Source organism: Pristis pectinata, chromosome 18, assembly GCF_009764475.1.
Source record: "Pristis pectinata isolate sPriPec2 chromosome 18, sPriPec2.1.pri, whole genome shotgun sequence".
Lineage (NCBI taxonomy): Eukaryota > Metazoa > Chordata > Chondrichthyes > Rhinopristiformes > Pristidae > Pristis > Pristis pectinata.
In genome coordinates, this window is record NC_067422.1 from 24,669,749 (window position 1) to 24,694,431 (window position 24,683).

Below are 24,683 nucleotides of genomic sequence, written 5' to 3' on the forward strand. Positions count from 1 at the left end.
GGCTTCTCAATCTTACTCCAATATTCAATAAAATAATTATCACCTTCCTTACTTATTAGACTGCTGCACTGGTAGTCTTTGTGTTCCTGCATCTCGTCTTCCAGCAGCCGTCTCCACCTTCACCCTGCCCTCAGCCCACCTGGCTCCATCTTCCTTGTTTTTGTCTGCATCCATCTATCATACACCTGCCTTTGTCTCCCAACTCTACCCCCCCCACCCTACTTGGCTTGATCTACCCGCCATCCAACCGCACCCCACCCCCCCACCGTCTCTCCCCCTCAGTAAACCAATCACCTCTGGCCTTTATCTCAGCACTCCTCTCCACCCCCTCATTTTATACTGGCTATCTATCTCCTCTCTTCACTCAGTCATAATGCAGGGTTTCAACCTGAAATGTTGATGACCCCCCCCCCCCCCTCCACACCCCTCACAGATGCTGTTCGACCCACTGAGTTCCTCCAGCAGATTGTTTGTTGCTCCAGATTCCGGCAGTATCTTGTGTCTTCAATAAAATAATGACTGATTTAATCTTGACCTCAACATCACTCTCCTGCCTGTTCCCCATAATTGCTGACTCTCCTGTAGGACAAAAATCTATCTCAGCCCTGAATGTACGGCTCTTCACTGGTTAATGGAGGGGTTAGGTTCCCAAACAATCCTTTGTTATGCAAAAATCTGTCTATCAGGATGTACAGTGAACCTTAACTTCCAAGGGGTATGTGTTCCAAAAACAGCCGTGGATTCCAAGAACCGTGAATCCCACACTCATGTGTTGTGCTGGTAACTCTGCTATTTGCTGTTTAGCTATCAGCTGCCATGGATGGTGGGAAATGTCCAGGGCTAGTCACTCTCTCTCCTCCTTGTGAGGATTCAGTATATCAAAAGCAAACTATGCTTGGTTTGATGCATGGCTAACACGAGGGGACATGATTGTAAGACGATTGGAGGAAGGTATAAGGGGGATGTTAGGGGTAAGTTTTTTTACACAGAGAGTGGTGGGTGTGTGGAACGCACTGCCAGCAGAGGTTGTGGGGGCAGATACATTTGGGACACTTAAGAGACTCTTAGATAGACATATGAATGATAGAAAAATGGAGGGCTATGTGGGAGGGAAGGGTTAGATAGATCTTAGAGCAGGATAAAATGTCAGCACAACATTGTAGGCTGAAGGGCCTGTAATGTGCTGTTGTTTTCTATAAGCTGAGAGGTACAACTCATTCACCAAATGGCTATTATTGCCAGATGGAAGAGCACAGGTGTTCAAGAGAGTTTTGTTCACCATTTTACAAAGCTTCTTTATATAACAAACTCCTTTCCATTGACCTAGTCAAAAAGACTGTTGAACATAACTGATGTTAAGGGACCTGTATTTGAAAGACAGTCTCCAAATGCTTTTGCTCTCCTTCATTGCAATGAAACAAACTTTCATTATGTGCTAAAATAAATTAAACAAAATCCTTTGTTGTAGGGAAGATTCATTAAGTGAATGCTTGCTAACCAGGGGAGAGCTGCATTGAATGATTCAGCCTCCAGAGCTCTTTGGGGTAGAGAAAAGAAATTCTTCCTTATCTCAATCATAAATAGAAAATTTAACGCTTGTTCTCAAATCCCGTACAAGTGGAAATATCTTCACAGAATCATGTCCCCTCATAATCTCGGATCGAAAAACAAAAGATGTTATAATTTTATAGGAGAACTGTCAGCATCTAAAAAGGGAAAAAAAAACTTTGAGGAAGAGCTGAGATTTTCTGATCAGCATTAATGTTTTTATTACAGAAAAGTGAACAATATTAAAATAACCCAGATTGGAATACCTAGGCTTCAATCTTTTTCCTTTCAGGTGGTGCTGCACCATTGGTATTTATTATGTAACTTTCCCAATTATTTGCTACAATGTTTCTATGATTTTACAAGTGCTATTAAATCTGTGCTGATCAGACAACGATAATGCAAACAGTTGTAAGACCATGAAATGAAGAAGTTCCTAACTCTAAGTTCCTAGTAATTCTGAGAACATTCTATTTGAACAAACTGTACCGGTTTTATGCCTGAACTTTCTTTTAATTTCTTGTATTTTTTTTAATCATCTTGTCCTACTGCCAAATGAGGGCAACTTTTTAATCTTCTGGTCCTTGGGCCAAACACAGGCAAATGGGGCTAGCTCAGATAGGCAGCTTGGCTGGGCTGAAGGGCCTGCTTCTGTGCTGTTTAACTCTATGACTCTGTAACTCAGGTCTAATTGGTTCCTCCCGCCCTCATGTTTCATGCAGCAGTTATCAATTATGTATTGTGATTTTCATACTCACTGGACAATAATAAGTTTTTTGGGCCCTTAAAGGATTTTATCTTTGTCGACCTTTTGCCTTGTGGGTTTCTGCCTCAACAAAAATCACGTCGATGTTATGGGTTTAATGCCAGAATTTAGTGCCAGTATTTCTTCCACTCAAGATAACAAGAGATTTTATATAGCCCATAATTGCTAACACAATTGGTCAGCCAAAAAAGTATATCAGGTGGTGAATGTTAAATATGAGTTCATTCAAGCTTGACCCCTTGTCTAGTGCTGGCTCTTGGTAGTTGTAAAAGTTTCTTTGATTGGTTTCAGTGTTCCTGTGAATCGGGAGGGAGAGCTGGATTTCCCTCTCCTCATCACAGTCCAGTTTCAAAATGTACTCGTGTGTTTAACAGCTCAGGGCAGGATCAAGTTCATCTGTCTTGCCCCACCAGTTGAATAGTTTCCTAACACTCGACTACCTGAAATCAGCCTCGAAGAATGTATGTCTGAGTAGAGTGATGGAGGACACCAACCCACTGCGAACCAGACAAAGCCTTCTCCTTTTGGGGAGAAAGAAGAAGCAGCGTTCTTGTTGAAAATACAGAATATTAATTTACTGCAACTTCTGTGGTGGAGGTGATGTTGGGTTGGGGTGGAGGGCTTGAGAAGACAAGCTGTGTGTGCGTTGAATAAATTACTGCTTAAGCACACAGGTTGACATGCATACATTTGAATAATGGGCACTGTGTAAGCTGATGGAGCACAGTGCTGACTGCATAAGTTATTGCCTTATTATTCTTCTCCCTTCATCTGTGATATAGTTAACATTTTACAAGGCAGTTTTATTGCTAAACATTGAGATGCTCTTTTCCTGGCTCACCACTTAGTGGTGACATTGATTTGTCGAACAGATATGACACTGAATGACACCTCAATCTGGTTAGTGGGGCTTCTTGAATTCTGCATTAACAAGCAGGATGGAGAGGAACATCAGCAAATATACAACGTTGTTTGAAAGTTTTAGCTCTATAAAACCAAATTACACCCATAGAATTAGTTCATGAATCTTCAGCACATAAAATTTCAACATAGTCACAAAGAAATCCTTTGTCTGCACGTCTATCGTAACAGATACCACATTTACAGTATACTGAAGTAATAATATTGGCAAACCCACAGTACCAACCCTGTGTAGCCACTAGGGGCGATGAAGAGCTATACACCGAGGGTGCCCACTGATCTACAACTACAAAACGGTCCTTTGTGTGAAGCGTTCAAAACCAGTTTCAATAGGGTAAAGAGGGGACATTTCCTGAAATCAGATATAATTCCAGTGGTATGCAGCAACAGAGAATCTTAGGTCCATGTCCTAAATTGGTTGCCTGGATTAATTCCAATTAACAGGGAGTAGTGACCAGATTCCATGGTTGTCAGGCTGTAACCAATTTCGGCTGGCAAAGCATTCTGTTTTCCATATTTATATTTTCTCTATATTCTAAAGTATATTTTTCTTTGTTAGAGGTATTATGTACTGTTGCTATTGTTGTTGATTTACAATCCATTCACAGTAGGTGGGCCATTAGAGGGATTGCATGCACAAGTCTCCAGTCTGCAGGCTGGGTGAAGTCTGTCAAGGACATGGGCTTTTTGAAAGATTCTATTTTACTTCCAAAGTTAAAGCCTTTATGAAAAAAAGATTTTTATAACACTCTTACGCAGGAGTCTTAGGGGCATTGATGTACAGAAGGATCTTGGGGTTCAAGTTCATTGCTCTCTGAAGGTGACAACACAAGTAGATAGGATGGTAAAGAAGGCATATGGCATGCTTGCCTTCATCGGTTGGGACATTGAGTATAAGAATCAGGAAGTCATGCTGCAGCTGTATAAAACTTTGGTTAGGCTGGATTTGGAGTATTGTGTGCAGTTTTGGTCACCCCATTACAGGAAGGATGTGGAGGCTTTGGAGGGTGCAGAAGAGGTTCACCAGGATGCTGCATGGTTTAGAGAGTATTAGCTATAAGGGAGAGGCTGGACAAACTTGGATTGTTTTCTCTGAAGTGTCGGAGGCTGAGGGGAGACCAGGTATGTTTATAAAATAATGAGAGGCATAGATAGGATAGATAGTCAGAGTCCTTTTCCCAGACTAAAAATGTCAAGTACTAGAAGACATAGCTTTAAGGCGAGAGGGGGCAAGAGCAGGTTTAGAAGGCAAGTTTTTTTTTACACAAAGAGTGGTAGGTGACTGGAGTGTGCTGCCGGGAGTGGCGGTGGAAGCAGACATCTAGTAGTGTTTGAGAGGAATTTAGACAGACACATGAACAGGCAGGGAATGGAGGGATATGGATCATGTGCAGACAGATGGGTTTAGTTCAATCTGGCATCATGATTGGCACAGACACCATGGGCTGAAGGGCCTGTTCCTGTGCTGTACTGTCCTATGCTCTACAAGTATATATGGTTTGAAACAGAATTACTTATTTGTTTTAGTATTGAATTGTCACTATATTAAATGGTATGTCTAATCTCTTATTGCGTTCAATAGCCCAGAATGGGATGGCTAAGCTGCAAACAATTCCACTGCCAGTTGCAAATTGCTACAGCTATCACTGGGACCAGGATAACTTTGGTAAGCACACAGCAATGCGATAACATTCAGGCAGTTCTCCATATCATGGAGTTATCAAGAGAGCTATACAATTAATGCTAGGACTGAAAAGTGGATTGAATTCAAACACGTGTAATAATCTACACCTTCATATGCTTGTTTATGTTATTCTATTAACACTGAGTTAATCCTCAAGTTGTTAAAATTAGTCTCTTCGTATCATGAAGCATATTTCTAAATTTTGAAAATATGCGATTCACTATCAATTTAACAAATGAAATGATAGCTTATTCTTGAAATATTTATGGTTGAGATGTATTAATATTGCTAGAATTTTGCAACAAAAAGCATTTCAGGTTTGACAAAAGAATCTTTAAAGACATTTTAAAAAATAGAAGCAGGAACAGGCCATTTGGCTCCTCATGCATGTTCTGTCAGGGAATAAGTTCCTGGCTGATTATTTTACTCACCACTGCTTCCCTGCACTAGCCCCATACTCACTTGTTTCTTTATTATCTAAAAATCCATTGATCCCTGTCACCAATATACTCAGTATATCCACAGCCTTATGGGCCAAGTCTGCCTAACTTCTTCTCGTTCACCAGCCCAACAATTAAACTGGTGAGCCTTTGCTGCAATCCTTGAGTGCAATTGCATCTTCCTTAGGTGGGGAGGTGAGACCTGTGTGTAATATTCAAAGACAGTCACACCAGGGCCTACATAATCAAAACAAAGTGTTTCTATTTTTGTATTCAAATCCTATTGAAATAAAAGCCAACAGACAGTTTACCTTGCTGATTGTTTCCTATACCTGCATACAGGCTTAAGGACAGCTTCTATCCCACTGTGATAAGACTATTGAACAGTTCCCTTATACGATGGGATGGACTCTGACCTCATGATCTGCCTTGTTGTGACCTTGCACCTTATTGCACTGCACTTCCTCTGTAGCTGTGACACTTTACTCTGTATTGTTATTGTTTTTACCTGTTCTACATCAATGGACTCTGTACTAACTCAATTTAACTGCACTGTGTAATGAATTGACCTGTACGATCGGTATGTAAGACAAGTTTTTCACTGTACCTCAGTACAAGTGACAGTAATAAACCAATACCAATACCAATATTATCTTTCACTGATTTGTGTGCAAGGACATCCAGGTCCCTCTGAACACCACCACTTTTCAACCTTTCACCATTTACAAAGTACTCTGCCTTCCTCTATTTTCTACCAAAGTGGATGACCTCACATTATGTTCTGCATGCCCTGCCCATTCACTTTTCCCGTCTATGTTCCCCTCAAGCCTCCCTGCATCCTCCTCACAGCACACACTGCCACCACTACTGTGTCATCAGCAAACTTGAATAAATTACACTATTCATGAACTTTTGAAATTGTTAAGCTTCTCTGCTGCAGCAGAAAGACTGGATTAAGTAAGATTAAAAAGACATAATTAAATTATACTGCAGTGCAAAGATGTGAAGAGTCATGTTCACTTAACTATTTTAAGGCTATTTCCCAGGCAATGACTCACAAGCATAGGTAACAGTAATTTTTCCAATGGGTTAAGGTAGGATTGGTATAGAAATGAGTGCTTGATGGTCAACATCGCCTTGAAGGGCTGAAGGGCCTGTTTCTGTGCTATGTCTCTCTATAATTCTGTGGCTGTGCTTGAGAGATCCAGAAACTGCCTGATTTAGTGCAGCATTGTGGGCTTAGTTTGAATTATTGCAACGGCATTCTTAAATCTGTTAAAATTATGGATCAGTTTGTATGCCACAAGATAATACAATATCTTAATTTTTATTTTAGATATTTTACAGGAAGTTCTCCTGAAAGAGTGTGAGTTTCCTGATACTGTCTTGCTTCCCATGCACAACAAGAATAAGGAAGGGGAGGAGGAAGATAAAGACGTTGAGGAAGAGGAGGATGTAATTGAAAATGAGCGAGATTCTGTGCTCTCTACGATATCCCTAACATCCAAGGACTACATGAAATCATTTGTCTCAAATCTCTCAGATTATATGGACAGTGGTTATGCAGAAGATGGAGATGAAAGTTCACCTGAAACAACAGGGATGTCAGAGCAGAAAGAAGAAAAGCAAAATACTGTGGGAAAGAAATTGACAAAAAAATTAACAAACTTCTTCAGAACCAGAAATACCCTGACACATAAAGCGGACCCGAAATACAGTCTAAACAATTCTTACTCAAATCTGTGTAAAGGGATGTCTATGTCAGGCTCCCTACCTCTTCGTCGAGCAGAAAGTTTGGGCTGCACTGAAGTGAAATCCAAGCCTCCAATGAAGTCCAGGCGCTCAAACTCGTTACCGCAGCATGCAAGCTACAATTGCCAGTTTGAACGATGTTTACAACAGAACACATGCTTCAAACGTCGGCCGTATCTCAGCTTTGAGGATGATTGTAAAACCATGACACTGCGAGTTGTTGTATTTGGTACTGACAGGATTCTAGGAAAAGTTGCAAGAGCCTACAGCAATCTTAGGTGAGAGATACTTACATCTTTAATCTGTCTGTAGTTCTATGTAAAGTGAGCATCTTTCCCAGAACCAGCGCTAACCGTTAACTGTCAATTTAGGGCTCTAATCTACTTTTGAGCTCCTACGGTGCACCAGAGGAGAATTCAACTAATTTGGAATTGTCAAATGAATCCAGAGATGAAATCAAATTTGTATCTAGCAATCTGGTTTCTTAATTACCGTTTGACATAGTCCTGATGAGCAGCTCTTCTGCAGCGTTATTTCTCTCCATGCAAAATGTGATCAATGGGATTTCAGGACAGAGCTGAGTGTGCATCACCCTTCTCCCAATTGATCTTAAATCTGTTATTTTAATGGATGTGAAGTCCTTTAAGATGTGCCAGTATCCACTCCAACTGGAAGAGATGGAGCTTTAGATTCACTGTAACTTCCCCACTTCATTCTGCTTTAGACCAGTTCTTCTCTTGATTGTGGGAGTTGGTGTGTTTCTTTGGATTTTCTTCTGCAGTCTCGCAGCAGCTTTTCCATGCAAGAACAGTACAACATAGCGAGCGGTACTACTGAGTGCAGACACATTGTCAGTGTATGATGGTTCAGAACAATATGTTTTCACATTTAAATCCTTTAATTTAAAAATGTGAACACATTAAATTGTAGTAATTAATAACCTATCATCTGAGGCCAATACTACATCTGAGATTATGAACTTCTAGCAAAAAACTACATTATATTACATTAGAAGAGTTTTACATATCTAACAAATAGTTTTTATTTGTCCTTCGCTATGTACTATCCTACATGTATGGGTTGAAATTAGAACTTTTAGAATCCCTGATTGTACCTTACACACAATACACTGAAGTCCTAATAACAAAAATAAAGGCAAGTATAAAACAAGCAACACAAATTCCATGTCACTTCTTCTTTGAGATAGAACCATAGGATAATACAGCACAATACAGGCCCTTCGGCCCACCATGTTGTGCCGACCTTTAAACCATGCCTAAGACTATCTAACCCCTTCCTCCCACATATCCCTCTATTTTAAATTCCTCCATATGCTTATCTAACAATCTATTGAACTTGACCAATGTATCAGCCTCCACCACCACCCCAGGCAGCGCATTCCATGCACCAACCACTCTCTGGGTAAAAAAACCTTCCTCTGATATCTCCCTTGAAGTTCCCACCCATCACTTTAAAGCCATGCCCTCTTGTATTGAGCATTGGTGCCTTGGGAAAGAGGCGCTTGCTGTCTACTCTATCTATTCCTCTTAATATTTTGTATACCTCTGTCATGTCTCCCCTCATCCTCCTCCTCTCCAATGAGTAAAGCCCTAGCTCCTTTAGTGTCTCCTCATAATCCATACTCTCTAATCCAGGCAGCATCCTGGTAAATCTCCTCTGCACCCTTTCCAATGCCTCCACATCCTTCCTATAATGAGGCGACCAGAATTGGACACAGTACTCCAAATGTGGTCTAACCAGAGTTTTGTAGAGCTGCATCATTACCTTGCAGCTCTTAAACTCGATCCCACGACTTATGAGAGCTAACATCCCATAAGCTTTCTTAACTACCCTATCCACCTGTGAGGCAATTTCAGTGACCTGTGGATATGAACCCCCAGATCCCTCTACTCTTTCACACTACCCGGTATCCTGCTATTAACCTTGTACTCCACCTTGGAGTTTGTCCTTCCGAAGTGTACCACCTCACACTTCTCCGGATTGAACTCCATCTGCCACTTCTCAGCCCAGCTTTGCAACCTATCAATATCCCTCTGTAAGCTTCAACAGCCCTCCACACTATCCACAACACCATCAACCTTTGTGTCATCTGCAAACTTGCTAACCCACCCTTCCACCCCCTCATTCAAATCATTAATAAATATCACGATAAGTAGAGGTCCCAGAACCGATCCCTGTGGGACACCACTAGTCACAGCCCTCCAATCTGAATGCACTCCCTCCACCACAACCCTCTGCTTTCTACAGGCAAGCTAATTCTGAATCCATACGGCCAAGCCTCCCTGGATCCCTTGCCCTCTGACCTTCTGAAGAAGCCTACCATGTGGAACCTTGTCAAACGCCTTACTAAAATCCATGTAGACCACATCTACTGCACTACCCTCATCCATCTTCCTGGTCACCTCCTCAAAGAACCCTATCAGGCTTGTGAGGCAAGATCTTCCCTTCACAAAGCCATGCTGGCTGTCCCTAATCAGTCCATGATTCTCTAAATGCTCATAGATCCTATCTCTTAGAATCCTTTCTAACAGCTTGCCCACCACAGACGTAAGGCTCACTGGTCTGTAATTCCCTGGACCATCCCTACTACCTTTTTTGAATAAGGGGACAACATTTGCCACCCTCCAATCCTCCGGTACCATTCCCGTGGACAATGAGCAGAAAATTTGTAACAGAATATATGATTTTGGAATGTGACAACAAATCACACAGACCTTTAACTGTGTTAAAATTCGGTGGAGATCAAGGACAGTCAAATAAATTCCATGGAAATCCCACAAGTCACCCTGATGGAAAAAGACTGTAAGGTACTTATGAACAGATTTAAAGAGCAAAGTATTCTAGTCAAAAGGTGCTTGTCCTTGTTCTGAAATTTCCTCCAAAGCTGTAAACAAGTCACATTGCCATTCTGCTCAGCAGTCCAAGGCAGAAGACGACCATAACAGTAATGTTAGCTAACCTATTTCCAATTTGCCTGCTTTGAAAGGGTTAAAATATTTTGGCTCTGTCAGAAATTTGGTGGATATCTAAGTAAGAATCTTTTTTTCCTTCCAGATTCCAAGAAAGCAAAACTCCCTTTCTAACAAAATACTTCAGGATGCAATTTTTTTATATTCCTCTGCAAAGAAATTCAATCAGCAGCCCTGTGCAGAACACAAATTCACCCTCAGACAATCAACACAGAACATCCATGCAAGTGGTAAATAATTCGACTTTTGTTGCATCGAATAACAAGTAATAGTTGGATTGATTGTAGACTCAAATATTAATGTCCAATTTTTTGGAGACATCCATTACAATCATGATATTGTATAGGTTCTATTGAATGTTGTTTCTCTTTACCATACCATCAAGTGGTGTTTCACTGCAGTTTGTGCTGTGTTAAGAATAAACATTCAACAATTTTCTCTCTCTCATAATCTCAGAAAAAAAATGTGATGTGGATGCAAATCTTTCTGTAGCATTCTTTGGGCAGTCAAAAATTAAGAAAGATACTTCATTAAAATTGATGCTGTACTCATAGAGTAATACAGCATGGAAACATGCCATTTGGCCCAACTTGCCTATGCTGTCCCATTTGTCTGCATTGGCCCATGTCCCTCTAAACCTTCCCTATCCATGTACCTCTCTAAATGTCTTCTAAGCATTGAAATTTTACCACTTCCTCTGGCAGCTCGTTCCAAATACCCACCACCCCCTGTGTGAAAAAGTTGCCCCTCAGGTCCTCGTTAAATTTTTCCCTTCTCACCTTAAATCTATGCCCTCTAGTCTAGACTCCGCTACTTTGGGGAAAAAGTATTCTCTTTACCTATGCCCCTCATGATTTTATGTACCTCTATAACGTCACCCTTCAGTCTCATATGCTCCATGGAAAACAGAACCAGCCTATTCAGTTTCTCCTGATAACTCAAGTCCTCCAGTCCCGGTAACATCCTTGTGAACATTTTCTGCACCCTTTCCAGCTTAATGTCATACTTCCTAAAGCTGGGTGAACAGAACTGCTCATAATCCTCCAAGTGTGGTTTCACCAATGTCTTGTACAGTTGTAACATGATGTCCTGTACTGTGTCCTGACTGATGAAGGCAAGCATGCCAAATGCCTTCTTCATCACCCTGTCTATCTGTGTCGCCACCTTCAGGGAACTATGTACTTGTACCCCTAGGTCTCCCTGTTTGATACTAAAATGTGCTTGCATTCATCTCTGAATTTAGGACATGGTTTTGGTTCTAACTGCTGATTACCTTGCTGATTAGCCTGGCCGTGCTAAAATGGACTCCCATCAGTTCCTCACGGGAGTCCTGATAAGGCACAATTTTGATGGTTTCAACATCTACTTTCACTGAAGCTGTGTAGAATACCGGCTGACTCACAGTTGCATCTTAATTTAAATATAATTAAATATTTTAAATGCTCTAATTTTTTTTAAATTTCTAATTGCTTACATATCGTAATTTTTATCTTTTTAAATCGTTTGATTAATTTTTAATAGTTTTTGAATATTTTCCAACATAATGAATATCAGAGACACAGAAACTCGCAGACCTATTGACAAGTGATAACGCTATAGGTGGTGCTTAACCAGCTGACAAACATTCTGAGGAGGGCTGTGTATTTACACCAGGACACCCCAACACTAAGCAGGGCAGTGCTGAACAGGAGACAAATTGCCACTGTAGGTAGGGTAGCACTATGCATGTATGTCTATTGCTCAGTGAGGAAGGGTAACTGGCCATCATTGTATTAGCAGATAACTTTGGGAAGCGTTATCTATCATCTTTTTCTTGGGCAGTCCTTTGGGATTGAGGATCAGTTTTGTGAGATCTGAGGTGGCTGATGAGGCCAGTGTGTGAACCACAGACTCTTCTACAAATGGGTGGAGGTACTTGATGAGGTGCAGTAGTTTGTGAGCTGGTGCTTTTGTGTGCATGCATAGACTTAAGTCTGTTAATACTATACTAAATGTTTTTATCCCACTTTGACCCAGCACTCCCCAGGCATTAGTGGGGTTTTAAATGATTTTTGAAAAGCTCATTTTTTGAATTAATGTTTAAATGTTTTTCAACTGTTTCCATAAGTCTCAGGTTATCAAAGACATTTTGAAACAGTGTAAAGGGTGGTCCTTGGGTAGGGCCTTAGTTTCCACAGTCTTGTTTAATGAGGTGTCACTGAGTTTTTAATGGTGAACTAAGTTTCAATATCCCTGGAATAATATCCTAAACCTAATTTTATTTATGGAGTGCACAAGAGGGGATGCAGAGGACATGCACCAAGATGTCTTGGGTGGAGCTTTTCAGATATGATAAGAGGCTGGAAAGGCAGGGTTTGTTTTCTTTTGGAATGGAGAAGGCCAAGGGGATGAATGAGATGTTATGAGGACCATAGGTGGGGTAGAGATAAAGAAACCTTCACCCTTAGCAGAGGTGTCTATAACCAGATAGCGTAGGTTCAAGGTAAGAGGTAGGAGAATTTGAGGGGATTTGAGGAAGAATTCTTTTCACCCAGTGGCTAAAATCTGGCACCCATTGCCTGACGGGTATGTGGATGCATAATATTGAAGAAGTAGTTAGATGAGCACCTGAAACACCGTGGCAAAGAAAGCCTTGGGCCAAGTGGTAGGAAATGGAATTGCTGTGGAAAGGTACTTGATGGCCGATATGGACATAGTGGGCCAAGGGCCAATTTCCATGCTGTGTGACTCTGAATCTCCCTCAATAATTATTTCAAAATTCCACTGAAACATTGAAAAAAATCTACTTTTTAAGTTTGTTTACTAATATTTGAACTTGCCTCTTAATTCATGTATATATCCTAAATTTTATTTCTCTCTCTGGAACATATTAAAATATTTATATGAGAGCTTTTTACTTCTGCTTTGCTGTTGAAATCCTTCAATCTGAATAGCCATTGATCCACCTTGATGACTTCACTACCGTTGCATACCATGGGTTCCCCTAAGGTGCCGGACTATGGCTGGCACTGGAAAAAAAAATCCACGCCCAGTAAAGCTTTGGGGTCAGTCTCCTGAGGTCACTGGCATCTTGTTACAGCGTGGAAATTCCAGGCCAATGTTTAAGTGACAGAAATGGAGGAGACTGGAATTGTTTTCTCTGGAGAAAGGATGGCTTAAGGGAAGTAATAAAGATTTCTGAGCAAGTGAGTAAGTTGCATTCTGATTATGTGTTTGAGGTTCTCACAAACTCTACAACATAGGCTGGGGGAAGATCTGCTGATAGTTTACATTTCATTATTAGTAAATCCAATATCCAGGCAGAGAATAGAGGGATATGACTTGGAGAAGTTTAAGGGAGTGTTGGATTTTTAAGTCAAGAACGTAATTCTGGAAAATTCAAAATCAGCTTGGTTGATTTTCCATTTCCTGTGCAGGTTGAAAACAGACACCACAGATCAGCCATCAGCCAGAGAAATCCCCAGTTTTCCGTTCATAGACTCAAGGGGACAGAGTCATGGAGCATGGAAAGAGGCCCTTAGTCATGCTAACCATCATGCATCCATTTACACTAATCCCATTTTATTCTCCCTACATTCCCATCAACTCGCCCCAGATTCTACCTCTCACCTACTCGAGGGGCAATTTATGTTGACCAATTAACTTACCAAGCTGCAAGTCTTTGGGATATGGGGGGGAACTGGAGCACCCAGGTGAAACCTACATGGTCTCAGGGAGAAGGTGCAAACTCCACACAGACAGCACCAGAGGTCAGAATCAAACCTAGGGGCTGGTGCCAAGAGGTAGCAGGTCTACTAGCTGTGCCACTGTGCTAACTTTCATTGCAGCTTTGGGATCTGCTCAATGAACCAGCAAATATAACAAGCTAAGGAGTGCATGTGGAAGATATAAGGGTTTTCTTTCTGAGCATAAATGGGAATTTCCAGCATAACATGAAATTTGTTCACTTGTTTGCTTTGACTTGAATTGAATACCTAGTAATGCCAGCAGTTCTGGATATGTTGGACAAAAGGAATAATTCAAAATGAAATGCAGTTCAGTAGGTATTATTCTTTAACAACTTATTGTGGGTTTATGATTACTTTAGGATTTCAGCTCACTTGAGCCTGCAGAAAAAGATAGTACCAATAATATTGCCCAATTCATTGGCATGTTGGATTCTTGGTATGAGCGAAATATTCTAGATTTACTGACCTTACCAACAACTCTTCTTTGCCAGGTAAGCATAAATGCACTCATATTGTGCAGTTAACATTTGTGAGTTCTTTTTTGGTTTCTTTGTCTCTTTAAGTTTCCATTTCTCTGTATTTGCCTTCCTCAACCATTCAAAGGAAAACCACTACCTTTCATACATATTTTCTCCTGATGAGCTTGTTATTTAAAGTATCCTTCTTAATTATTCCTTGTTGAACCTGATGAATATGGCTATTAATGAGAAACTGAGAAAGGAATTTATCTGCAGTGACAAGACAATAGTTCATGGAATGAACACAACACAAATGTAACTTTATATCTGCCTCAGCAGGAAGTCATATTTGATTATCTTAATGACTACTTCCTGTCTAGATGCATTTTATGAAAACCGTTTGCAATATTCCAGTTGCCTTAACTTTGTCCCCTTTAAGCTGTACATGCTTCACTGGCCCCTTCAGATACTGAGTTCAGGGTGACTGTTGGCCCTGCTTGGGTATTGGCTTCTGATACGAGAAATGTCATTGCTTTTGTCTATGCATTTCACAGGATATCAATATTGTACCTCATTGTCAGTCTTTTCTTGGTAGTTGTATAACTAACTACCTTTGGGGAAGAGATACTGCATCCTCTGCACTCTGCACTTCCAATGTGAACTCTTCAGCATTTATCTTGTACTAGCTAAATAGCTTGGATTTGTTAAATGATCATTCTGCAATTGCACAGTTTTCTTTTTATTCCCGTTATTGCATTACAATAAATAGTACATTTGAAAATGTATTTTCCTACAATATAAAGTAATTGTCAATTTTTAAAATGGGGGCAATATATTATATGATACTTCTATAAATATTCATAAAATGTCCCTCCCATTCATGCCTCAGCCTTCTGCTTAGTGATGATTTGACCACAGCCTTGGTCTATGATTCATTCTCGGCCTCCGCTACCAGGCCATGGATCCCCAGGTTATGTTTTCTCATAAATGTTACAGCAGCACAATGATGATGCAAACAGCAACTCCAGACCAATGCAAAAGAGACTCAAAGGCAGTCAGCACAGAGTCCAAGTCTATCCCAGCCCCAGGTCTGGCACTGCTGACCCTCATCAATTTTTATAGATGCACCACAGAAAGCATCCTATCCAGATGCATCACAGCTTGGTATGTCAACTGTTCTGCCAAAAACTGCAAAAAATAGAAGAGGGTTGTGAACACAGCTCAGTCTATCATGAAAACCAGCTTTTCCTCCATTAATTCTGTCTACATTTATTGCTGCCTTGGGAAAGCAGCCAACAAAATGAAAGACCCCTTCCACCCAGGTCATTCTCTCTTCTACCCCCCTCCATTGGGGAGAAGATACAAAAGCTTGAAAACATGTACCACCAGGGTGAAGGACAGCTTCTATCTGATTGTTGTAAGACTCTTGAACAGACCACTTGCACAATAAAGGTGAACTCCTGATCTCTCATTCTACCACATCATGGCCTTTGCACCTTATTTGTCTATCTGCACTACACTTTCTCTGTAGCTGTAACATTATATTCTGTATTGTGTTACTGTTTTTCCCTTTGTACTACCTCGATGTACTTATTATTGGAATGATCTGTCTGGATAGCATGCAAGCAAAAGCTTTTCACTGTATCTCGATGCATGTGACAATAATAAACCAATTATCAAACACCAATTACTGAACTCACTTAACTTCTGCTCCAAACCTTTCTCACTTTCTCTTCTTTGTCCTTCAACCAACCCCTGACCTGAGACCCCTGCCACAAAAGTCCTAGCCTTTCAACTCCCATTTCTTCTAGGGTATTCATGGGAGGGATACCTAGTAATGATACCATCTGCCACCAGATCCTTGTGAGAAGAAAATTAACAAATAAGAGGCATAAAGATGGATAGAGAGCTAAAGGCAGAATAGAAAAATAACAAAAAAACAGATACTGGAAAACTGAAATAAAAGCAGAAAATGCTGGAGAAACTCAGCAGGTCAGGCAGCATCTGTGGAAAGAGAGACAGTTAATCTTTCAGGTCTTGGACTCTTCAATGGAAATAAGAAAGGGAAACAAGTTAGCCTAGATAGTAGAGAAGGTGGGGGTGAGAGATAGAACAATTTCTCTAATACAGTGAAATAATGAGGGAAGTTAAAATAAGATTAACCTTTCTTGTCTGTGTAATTTGTTGCTAATGTTATATAATCTGTATAAAATAATAAAATACAACGGGTGATTCTCATTTCCCACGTTCCCAGTTGGAAACTGGGCTCCCAAAACTGGAGAAACCGTGCAGTGTTATTGTAATGCAGACTATGATCAGTGCATTCCACAAGACTGGTTTATCCACTGGGAACACAGGGTCACTCCTAGGTGTGTGTGATATGTGAACTGAAAGAGAGAGGACCCAAAAAGAAAGCAGGAAGGTGAAAGAGTGGGCTCAGTTGACAACAAATTCAGAGCCATAAATATTTTAAAAATGTGGAAGATTTTTTTGACACCAGTGTTGCAAGAGAGATGGGAGAGGGGAAGTGGGAAATAAAGAGAAACACAACAAAAGGCTGAATGGAACATATTTTTTAAATGTTACTGGCTATTGCCATGGAGATATTTTCTAAATTACTAATGACCATTAAATATTATTAACCAAGTTTTTCTCATGAATCTTACTACTACCATGTCATTGTAATCTGTTTTCTGTAGGAACCTTCCAAGCCAGAGAATTATACAGCTGAAAGGTTACCAGAGAAGCTTCCCATCATGGGTGACCTGATCCTGTACTATTGTCGAAATGCTACTCGCCCAGTGTTAATCCAGCTTTACCAAGCAGAGGTGAATCTATAATCTGCATTTGTCACATTTGCACTGTTTGACCATGACTAAATGTGGTGAAATCAGAGATCGAAGTCTGACCGTAGCAAGATTATCTTTATTTCTGGAAGTATGTAAATGGAAACAAAATACACAGCCACTTTAATCAATTTATTTGGAGTATTATTTTGTATATATTTTATCCATGTGATTTGCATATTATATTCTGTTAATGTGTTTCTTTTGGGAAATCTTTGTGTCTTTATGCAGTGTAAAGTGAGTTTTCCCATTAATTATTTTTTTATATTGGAACTTCCTTAAGTAATCATATGAAATAACTTCTATGACATTTCTTGAACTGCTTGCCTGAAGCAGAGTGTGAGTGCCCAAAGTGGCCCTCCATTTCGTGAATCAAGAGATTTATTTGTAGAATAAAAAAGAATAGTTCATAGTTTTGTAAAGATTATGGTGTTGATCACCCAGAAGTTGCAAGTTCATATCCTGCCATTGGGACACTCTCCCCGGTGAAGTCTGTATGTGATTTTAGTCCAGAATATGTGGTTGACTCTTAATGCCCACTATGAGGTATCCAGTCAGCTTGGTGAGCCAGTAATCAAAGATCCACCACCGCTTTCTTAACCTATCCAGATGCCAAAATAAACAAAAATGTTAGTGTTGGAGACTATCTGCCCGTCCTTTGATTCTCACCCTGTCCAATGAGACCATGTAGAGCACAGCTCTCAGAATCCAATTGCACAATCCTTGGCTCAATAGTTACATTTTTCACATGAGTCAGAAGGCTATGAACTTAAGCACCACCAGAGACCTGAGCATATGCTAGCAGTTCAGGGTAAACAGTGCTGATCTGAGATTTTGACCTCAGTCCTCACTTGACTCATGAGTGGACATGAAATATCCCATGGCAATGTTCATAGTTGGGCAGAAAGTTCTCCCCATGCCTAGGCCAATATTTACTTCTCAAACAGTACTGTATCTAAAGCAACATGTCTTTTATTTCAAATGAAGTATTGCAATCACTGAACTAATATCTAAACTCATGTCATTACTTCCTCTTTTTCTTCTGAGACATTGGACTCCCCAGATAAATGAATTCATAGCCAATGCAACTTCCCCATTCAAAAATGATAAATGACTAATCACTTAATTTTAGTTCATGAAAGTGTGATAAAACTTTGATTCAGCAGTCCTTATTGTCATGCTGAAATTAAGTAGCTATTCAAACTATCCACACTGTTATTCGATGGTGCATCCATTTAAGATGTACAGTATACATGGGTTATATTATTCAGTCTATGTCCCGACAACGTTGGTGCTCCTTGACATTTTGCAAAGGCAAGTCAGAGAAAATTGTGTTTCCAAACACAAAATATGGAAATAATTAGGATGAATTGCATCTTCTTTTGACAGTTAACTCTGGCTGGGGGAGAGAAGAAATCTGAGGTCTTTGTTTATTCTCTCGAGCTTGGACAATCAGCTGCGACAAGAGCGATTAAAGCTTCAGGTATGCTTTATTTGCTGTGATTTCAGAAGAATTGTCTCCCATATCTTTGCAGAAAGGCCGATATGTTACTCAGGAAGACGTACATATCCAATTAGCAATTCTTTGACACTTAGATGGAGTTGGACTGGACAACAGTTGAAAGTTTGAGAATGCACAGAGCGTGTCTATCCCCAAAGACTGTCAGGGTGACCATGACAATAATCACATTCTGCTGCACTCGGATACACTTTTGTTAATTTTTTGAAGTCGGCGATAACTTTCAAATGCAAATAATTATATTCAATGAGCTGATTCAATATCTCTAAGTTAGTTTATAAAAACATAAATTTTTCCAACAAATACATTCTCGAATAGCTGGAAATGTAAAAGTTAAATCTATTTTGAACTGTGCTGTTACATTTAGTTAACCTAGTGTTACATTCAAGCTTCTGTGGAACTGGACTTCTACTTGGGATTAGGCCTGATTCATTTTGTTAAAATATGCTAGTCTCTGTTTAAAAGGGAGAAGTTTCTGTTGTGTTGAAACAAGTGATCAGTAATGCAGCTGGGTGTAACTAGTGAAGAGCCATGAGGTAATACCGCATAGTTATCTTAAGTCTGTACCAACCTAGGTCCCTGCATTCATTCCATTATGTTGAAATACCAGCCTAGAGTGGTTCAAAGTCATATCATGAGGAGATCTGAACACTGACCAAATTTATTGTATAAACTGTATTGTTAGAAAAGTCTGAAGAACAACTGCACGGATTTGTTTTGGTGTGATTTGCAGATTCCTGTATTTAATTTGATTCTTTTTTAATTCCAAAATAATGTAGGTCCTGGATGTAAAAGACTTGGAATTGATGATGACAGAGAAGCAGTCCCATTAGCACTGCAGATTGCCTACTGCAAGGTATGCTGTGATACATGCACCTAGAATTCCTAGAAAATGCTGGCATAGGTTTCAGAATTATTTTGTAACTCGAAACAAAGGTGCAATCTAATTGAGAAATGAAGTACATGGCTAACTAAGGAAGAGCGGTATGATGTCAAATTGGAAAATCAGGCACAGAACATCAAAGATTAGCAGTGAGGCTGGAAGATGGAGAACATATTAGAAGCTAGCAAAGGATGAACAAAAAGATAGAGGGATAAATTGAGTATGAGGATAAACAAGCAAGAAATATAAACACAAACAGATGGTCTGCAAGTATATAAAAAGGAAGAACACAACCAAAGTAAATATTGGCCCCTAGGACAATGAGGCTGGGAAGTAATTATGGGAAAGAAGTAAATAGAAGAGACTTGAACAAATAGTTCTATCCGCATTCACAGTAGAAGGCACTAAAGAGTTTCCGAACAATAGTAGAAAATCAGGGGGCAAAAGGGAGGGAAGCATTTAAAACAATCATCATCCTACAGAAAAGGACTGGGAAAATTAATGGGACTAATGATTGGCAAGGGCCCTGGATCTAGTGATCTTTTTCTTTGGGCCTTAAAGGAAATGGCTGCAGAGATGGTGGAGATGTTGATTGTGATATTCCAAAATTCCCTAGATTCTGAAAAGGTCCCAGAAGACTGGGAAATATAAGAGCTCTATTCAAGAAAGCAGGGGTGAAGAAGGCAAGGTGCTATTGGCCAGTTAAGCTGGCATCCAACGTTGATAAACTGCTGGAATCCATATCAAAGAAGTAGTGGCAAGACACTCTGTAAATCAGAGTACAATAAGCAAAGTCAATCTGATTTTTATGGAAAGGAAATTGTGTTTGAAAAATAGCATTCATTACAAGGAACCATAAAGGGCAAGTAGTAGCACAGTAGTGTTGCGGTTAGCATAATGCTATTACAGCGCCAGTAACCCAGGTTCAATTCCGGCCACTATCTGTAAGGAGTTTCTACGTTCTCCCCGTGCCTGTGTGGGTTTCCTCTGGGTGCTCTGGTTTCCTCCCACATTCCAAAGACGTACAGGTTAGGAAGTTGTGGGCATGCTATGTTGGTGCCGGAAGCGTGGTGACACTTGCAGGCTGCCCTCAGAATACTCTGTGCAAAAGATGTATTTCACTGTGTGTTTTGATGTACATGTAACTAATAAAGATATCTTATCTTATATTATCTTAAGTGTATGTGGATTTTCAAAAGACAATTCAGTAAGATGCCATGTCAATCGTTACTGCACAAAGCAAGAACACTTGGAGCAGCAAACAATCTGCTGGAGGAACTCAGCAGGTCGAGCAGCATCTGGGGGAGGAAAGGAATTGTCGATGTTTCGGGTTGAAACCCTGCATCAGTCCCAATGCAGGGTTTCGACCCAAAACATTGACATTTCCTTTCCTCCCGCAGATGCTGCTCGACCCGCTGAGTTCCTCCAGTAGATTGTTTGTGGCTCCAGATTCCAGCATCTGCAGTCTCTTGTGGCTCCATAGGAACTCTCGGCCTTGGACGTAACATATGAGTATGCAGCGGGGATTTGACGAATGAACAGTGTATGGAAAAATGAGTAATTTTCATGTCACACACTTGGAGTTTAGAAGAATGAGAGTGGGCTTGACAGGACAAAAGCTGGGAAGATATTTCCACTCATGGAAGAATCTAGAACTAAGGATCATAATTTAAGACAGAGATAAGGAAGAATTTCTCCTTTTTGGAATTCTCCGCCCCAGAGACCTGGCAGTCATTGAATATGTATATGGTCAAGCTAAATCTTTCGTCTATAGATCAGTCATGGGTCATAAGGAACAGGCATGAAAATGGAGTTGGTTTGATGACAGAAGGTCTTACTGGATGGTTCAGGAGGGTTGGAGGGGACGTGTAACCTTTTCTTCTTACTATTTCTTATATTCCTAAGTGATTTAATGTTACCATTTTAATAAATGAATACAGAAGGATAATCATCCAGCAGTGTAGTTTTACTTACTAATTTTATCTGATGTTATTATTTGTTATAGATTTCATAAAACAGAAGTATGAAAGTCATATTAATGACGTTTTGAACACTATCATTTTCAGAAAAAATAACTTGTTCTAGGATTCAAGCAAATAGGAAGAGTTTTTAAAGCCCTTTAAAAGTAGGTTTGTGAAAATGATTTGGATCACTGGGTGAGCAGACATTGGGCCATGCCACTGCACCAGTTTAATGATGGAGCAGAGGGGTGCAGGTCAAAGTTGAAGAAAAATGGCGCTTTTGTGATTTTTTTTGATGAAATGTTTTAAAATTGAGTGAAACTTGAGAATTTAATCTGGAACATATAATTTCAATGTATAATTATTTTTAAGATATGCATCTCAGAAAGAAGGAACTGGTTTCAGGGTTGATTTGTTCCTGTTTTCATGCAGTCCATTTTGCAACAAGCCTTTGCTTGCAATGCAGACTCCTGTTAACTGGAAAGCTAACTGTCTGAACAACTGAAGAGTGCTAATGGAAGCAGTTAAAGCTGTGCAAATGTTGATTTCAAAATATACAGAGTTACGTTTAATTATAGTATCATTCCTGAATTGACAAATATACTCTTACCCTGATAATCAAAAGTAGAGAAAATACTACACAAAATATATAATTTATAAATGTTTTCTTATTTCTACTCTTCTTTAAGAGCATAAAAGGGATACTTTGGTTTAAAAGGGATAATCTCTGAAAATATAGAGGGTAGCAACAAATGACAGACAGCCTTAGCTTCAACCAAGTTAGAAGGGTTCAAATTTGTCCAGAGACCTGAACACTTAAATAAAAAAAGTATACTGGAAACACTACACAGATCAGGCAAATCTGTGGAGAGAGAAAGAGTGATAATGCTTCAGACCTATGACATTTCATCAGAAATGAGAAAAGTTAGAAATCATGTTAGCAAACATGTTTTAAGTTGCAGATAAAAGTGGAGATAACAAAGATGAATGTCTGTAACATTTTGGAGACCAAGAGAGATTAAATGACATAGATAGCCCTGGTGCCAACTGAGAAAGAGTGGTGAAGGCTTATTCATTATAACTGATCTGTGTGCAGGGGATGTAAATAGAAGGAGATGAATGAGAACAGAAGAAAAAAAAGTGCTGGGATCATGGCCAATTGCAGTTGCTGGAAATCTGCTGGAAATACCCAGCATATCAGGCAACATGTGTGAAGGTAGATTAAAACTGAATTACTGTGATGGTTTGATGACATTTCCTCAGAATTTGTCAGTTCTTACACAAACCAGCAGAAAAACTATCAAAGATTATGTTGTCAATGAGCACAGCAGTGAGATTAGTGACTCGGTTACTTTTAAATTTGCAAATAAACATTTTTCAATTAAATATATAATAACATGCAATAAGAACAGAAGATGTTGGAAACACTCAGCAGATCAAACAGCATCTGTGAATAATGAAGGTTCTAGGACCTGAAACATTGACTGTTTCTCTTTCCACTGATGTTACCTAACCTGCTGAAAGTTCCCAACATTTTCTGTTTTTATTTCAGATTTCCAGGTTCTGTGTGTTTTTTTTATTTTTATATAAAGACATGCAAATTTAGTAAAATTGCAACTCTAAAAATGATTGTTTAAACATCTATTAAAGAAAGGAAAATACGTCAGCAACATGTTATTCATCTCACTTTTTAATAGTTTATAATAAACATTTCTCTTCCACCAGGCAACAGTCAGCAGAAGAAGCCAATGGAACAACGTGGAAAAAAACTGCACATCTGTAAACCTAAGCAAGGCTTGTAAGAAATATGATGAGCTAGGTAATATTTTTAATTGCAATCATTTTGCTTTCCTGGAATGAAAAATAGGACCATATCTCGATTTTTGCTGATGGGAAAACGATATTGTTCTGTAAATAGCACTTATCACTCTATCATGGAATTTGAGTCATTCTATGCTAACTCATTACTTAAGAGTTTATAGGTACAAGTACTATTATTGCCATTCAATCACATGCACAGTATAACTATATATTTTAAACAGAATTCTCTAGCTTACAATTTTACAAATTTTAGCCAATATAACTAACTTCTAAAATAAATTCCTATTTTTGTTAGAATTCAATACAGAATATCTCCATCTTTCCATGACTGAGGTGGTAAAGCGACAGAACTCCAAATCCAAAAAAAGTTACAATCAGGTAAGCACAGGCTTATTGTGAGATTAAGAATTCATGGAATTTGCTTTGAGGAACCATAATTGATCAGCAAGGTTTAGCCACTGCATTGAGTAATTCAGGAAATGAAAAAAAAATCAAAAATGTACTTAATATTTCAGTGACCTTCAACTTAATTTTTGCACTTTGTTGTTCTGGTGGGGAGTATTGTCTACTGGAAGCACAAATTAAAAGTGGTCGGAAGATCATGTACAATACATGGTCACAATACACATGGCACAATAGTATACAATTAGTCCTTTAGTTCTTGTTTGTAATGGGATTAATGAAACCTTTGTTTAAAGTACAGTAAATGGCATTAGCAAATTTAATTGAAATGAAAGAGAAGGTTTTAATTGTTTTAGGTTATTGGCAGCAAGTTGGTAGGAGTACTGTGCTTTTAGTTGCATCTGTTCTTTTAAAAGTTAATAGGGTGAATACAAAATGGCATAACCTGCTCTGGTAAGAATCACCCAGAAAAAAAGTGAGAAGGAGCAGGTATTAAATCACACCATTTACATATTAACAATGGAACAGAGCTAATACAGATTTTAAACTTTTGTAATTTTGTAATTTTTGTAATTTTGTATTCACACACTCCTACGTGAATGTGTTTAACACAGACAGGACCTAAATATTTTGACAGGAAGCAGGATATTATCAAACAATCTTCCAAGTAAGCACCAGAGATGAAAGAACATATTTCACCCCAATCTCTATTATTATCATCTTTCTCTGTAATCTATTCATTCACCTCTATTCCTAACATTATCATTGAAGTGCAGTTCTATGGTTTGTGGTCATCCTACTGCACAAGTGGCCTTTATTTATATATTATACTTGACAATGATTGCCTTGGGCTGTCTGATAGTAAAGATGCACGACCAGGTGGACCTCTGATATCTCCCAATCATCCTACGAGCACTTGTTGTGTGCCACAGAGGAGCAGGAAGTCTGGTTGATATTACTCTTC

General features: G+C 39.4%; 1 protein-coding gene across 1 annotated transcript in view; it reads left to right on the forward strand.

The window, feature by feature from the left end:
- Positions 1 to 24,683, forward strand: part of pik3r5 (phosphoinositide-3-kinase, regulatory subunit 5) — a 97,057-nt gene that overhangs the window by 65,735 nt on the left and 6,639 nt on the right. The window contains exons 10-18 of the mRNA XM_052033187.1: positions 4,818 to 4,901; positions 6,696 to 7,389; positions 10,187 to 10,331; positions 14,189 to 14,320; positions 16,987 to 17,115; positions 18,523 to 18,616; positions 19,432 to 19,508; positions 23,222 to 23,315; positions 23,613 to 23,695. Coding sequence (XP_051889147.1) covers positions 4,818 to 4,901; positions 6,696 to 7,389; positions 10,187 to 10,331; positions 14,189 to 14,320; positions 16,987 to 17,115; positions 18,523 to 18,616; positions 19,432 to 19,508; positions 23,222 to 23,315; positions 23,613 to 23,695 — 1,532 coding nt within the window. The remainder of the gene's footprint in view (positions 1 to 4,817; positions 4,902 to 6,695; positions 7,390 to 10,186; positions 10,332 to 14,188; positions 14,321 to 16,986; positions 17,116 to 18,522; positions 18,617 to 19,431; positions 19,509 to 23,221; positions 23,316 to 23,612; positions 23,696 to 24,683) is intronic.